Source organism: Apaloderma vittatum, unplaced genomic scaffold, assembly GCF_000703405.1.
Source record: "Apaloderma vittatum isolate BGI_N311 unplaced genomic scaffold, ASM70340v1 scaffold18987, whole genome shotgun sequence".
In the NCBI taxonomy this organism is placed as follows: Eukaryota; Metazoa; Chordata; class Aves; order Trogoniformes; family Trogonidae; genus Apaloderma; species Apaloderma vittatum.
The window spans coordinates 384-3,490 of record NW_009725872.1 but is presented as its reverse complement, the minus strand read 5'-3'; the positions used below and the strand labels follow the sequence as shown (position 1 = coordinate 3,490).

At 49.1% G+C, this 3,107-nt stretch overlaps 1 protein-coding gene across 1 annotated transcript in view; it reads right to left on the bottom strand.

The window, feature by feature from the left end:
* Window positions 1-516: 516 nt before the first annotated feature.
* The window catches only part of LOC104276679 (TSC22 domain family protein 1), a gene marked incomplete at its 3' end in the record, with an annotated part of 2,866 nt that continues 275 nt past the window's right edge, over window positions 517-3,107 (bottom strand). The window contains exon 2 of the mRNA XM_009873087.1: window positions 517-3,103. Within this exon, the coding sequence (XP_009871389.1) occupies window positions 517-3,103 (2,587 nt within the window). The remainder of the gene's footprint in view (window positions 3,104-3,107) is intronic.

Here is a 3,107-nt window from a genome sequence, read left to right as displayed (position 1 = left end):
CCTAAAGCGTCTCTTGGCTGTCAAAAAGAAGGCTTCTTACGTACACCACAGACTCGCAACTGGTTCAACCTGAGTAAAGTCAATACTTGAAAAAGAGAAGCTGAGGCAGGATGAAGTCTAGGCTTATAAAAAAAACTAATCTACCCAAGAATAAATATTAATTACTTCAGTATAATAAATAATCTAAACTACAATCACCACTAGCATACCCACATTCCACAGTAGTCTTTTGTCTTCCTCTATACAATGGGAATATACACACTGTCACAGATTGTTAAACACAATTTACCCACGCAATAGTTTGAGAGCATAATCAATACAACCCACCCCCTCAAGAGAAAAACAAGTATTTTAATGTAATACCTACATGTGCCAAGACCTGAGAAATCATATTTCTAATTAGACAAAAACATCATATCGCTTCGTTTCACAGAATGGCTGTAACGAGGCCTGCAAGTTACTGCAAATCAAACTATCAGACAGTTTATCTTTTAATAAAGTTACGGGCAGCCTTACCTCTCGTCCTCACCATCTACGAGAGGCGTTGTCAATGGCAGCACCTTCAGCGGAAAGAGGGAAGCAGAGGACGGCATGCTGCTGCTAGCGCCATCCGAAACAGCCGCTGCTCCAACACTACTCTCGCTGCTGGCAGCTTGAGGTAAACCCGCTACGGAAGGTTCTGTGGGGCGTCTGCCATCTTCAGTTTGGCTTACAATTGACTGAGCTAGTGATTGTGCGGGGAACTGGGTAGAGCTTAGCGGTATCTGCTGTGGCACACTCTGCGCCACCGGCATACCTATACTTGTTGATATCAAGGGAGGCTGACTAACGCTCGGAGCCAAGTTCCCGTTCTGCACAGCCGAAGCTTGCGCTATATTTTGTGGTTGTCCCAAACCTATAGAAGCAGAAGGTATGCCAGGAGGCACAGCTGAACCAGCTTGACTTGGTGTGGGAACAGTACTGGCAGAAGGTATAGGGCTGACGGCAGGCAGCTGCTGGCCAGTCATCCCTTGGACTACAGATTCCACTCCTTGCGCCTGCTGCTGTACAGGTAACAAGGTGCTTTGCTGAGCAATGACCATTTGCTGAGGAAGGCCTGAAGTGCTAGCCTGTAAACCCTGCTGCATCATTCCCGTCTGCACAGGCTGCACGACTTGTGAAGATGGAGGAGCAGCCGTCGACGGCATAACCGGAGGTGGAATTTGGTTTGCAGCAGATGGTGGTTGCACCACAGCGGCTACACCTCCTTGCTGCCCAACATTCAGCATCTGACCACTGGTACCTACACCCGGCATCGCCGCTGGAGCGTGCACAACAGGTTGAGATGGGGCAGCTGCTGGATGCGCCTGTACAGAAGGCTGCATGCTCTGTGCCTGGGCAACGGGAACAGGTTGCCCTGCTCCTACTCCTGTGGAACCAGGCTGCATGGCAGGGGCTGGAGTCTGAAGGATCTGCTGATGCTGGATGTAGTCCGGCATTGCCCCCGCAATGGAGTTTTGGTTCACCGGCTTGACGTGACCTGCAGCCATCTGCGTAGGAACCGCCTGTTGTTGCTGCTGCTGCTGTTGTTGCTGCTGTCCATACTGCAACTGCTGCTGCTGCACGACTGGCAAAGTCTGCACAGGCTGCGCCGGCTGAGAATATGGGAGCTGCTGTTGAGCCATACTTTGAATGGCAGGTTGCTGGTGGCCCAGAGATGGGGATACACCTAGTATATTAACTGGGGCTGGCTGAACCCCAGTAACAGTGGTTAGACTGGCCTGTGCAGGAGGTTGGACCCCTGGCTTCTGCTGCGGATAGTTTACTTCTTGAGAATGCAGCTGGACTTGTGCAAGCTGTGATTGAGAAACACTCTGTGGTATACTAGATGCTGGAATTGCCGGAGGAGCAGCGCTGCTAAAATCCATCTGCTGCGGACCCACACCTTGAAACGCTTGCTGCTGTACCACAGTAGGTGCTCCCATTTCTCCGCTTCCCACACTTTCTGTATAGTGACTCAGTGTGCTTACATTGCTGCTAACAGAACTCCCACTGGTGCTCTCCCTTTCAGAAGTCACTTCAAGCGGGTTTTGTTTTATCGTCTCTACTGCTTTGTTTACTGCTACTCCTTCTGAAACGGCAACAGTGTTTTCTTTATCATAGAACTCGGTGCAAGTCCATCTACCTTTTTTGAAAGGTTCAGAACTAGAATCTAATTTTACAACCCTAAACCTTGACGTGCCAGATGCAGGCTGCTGCTGGCTTGATCCCACTGCCATTCCTGCAGTTGGATTCGTAACATTGTTAATGACACTAGAGGAAGCACTCGTACCATTGCCAACACCACTCAAAATATTCACATTAACATTGCTGCTACTTCCAGACAGAGCATTTACATTACCAGTACTCGTGATGTTGCTTAAATTTATAGTACCAAGCACACTGCTTGCCACACTAGAACTACCACCACCCATATTATTTAAGGTACTAGTTCCAGCAGCAGGACTTACACCTAAATTGCCAGGAGTACTTGTAGTGCGGATATTGGACACAACAGATGCTGGGGAACCAGTGGATGATGCAGCAGAAACTGGTGCAGTTGATATAACATTGTCAGAGCTTCCAGTTGTTGAAAGTTTTCTAAACGATGGGCTGGGAGGCGGTCCTCCAGAAACTGGGGCACTGCCCACCCCAGGATGCGATGGATGATGGTGTCCATGATGGTGGTGGTGAAGATGGTGGTGATGATGAACATGATGGGGATGAACACTTCCATTGATCACAACACTCTGCTGCGTGTGATGAGGCAGAGGAGCATGCTGCTGAGGAAGATGAGGCTGGTTTGGCGAAACAGCCCCTGGAGTCTCTGCCTCTTGGAAGTTATTTAAAGTCTCTTCAGAAGAGCTCCTCTCAGGTTCTCCCAAGTCAGTGGCCCTGGATAAAGAAACATCCAAGATTTCCGAAGAAGACAGGTCTTCGGTGTGGGACTCATCCAGGTCATCGTAGCTTTCCGTATCCTCAGCTATGCTGTTATTAGAGCTCATACTAGCTGATATCTGAGCAGGGGTCACGCTGGTAATTTGGAAGCCACTTTTCTTTTTCATTTGAGCTCCACTCTGTGCAACTGG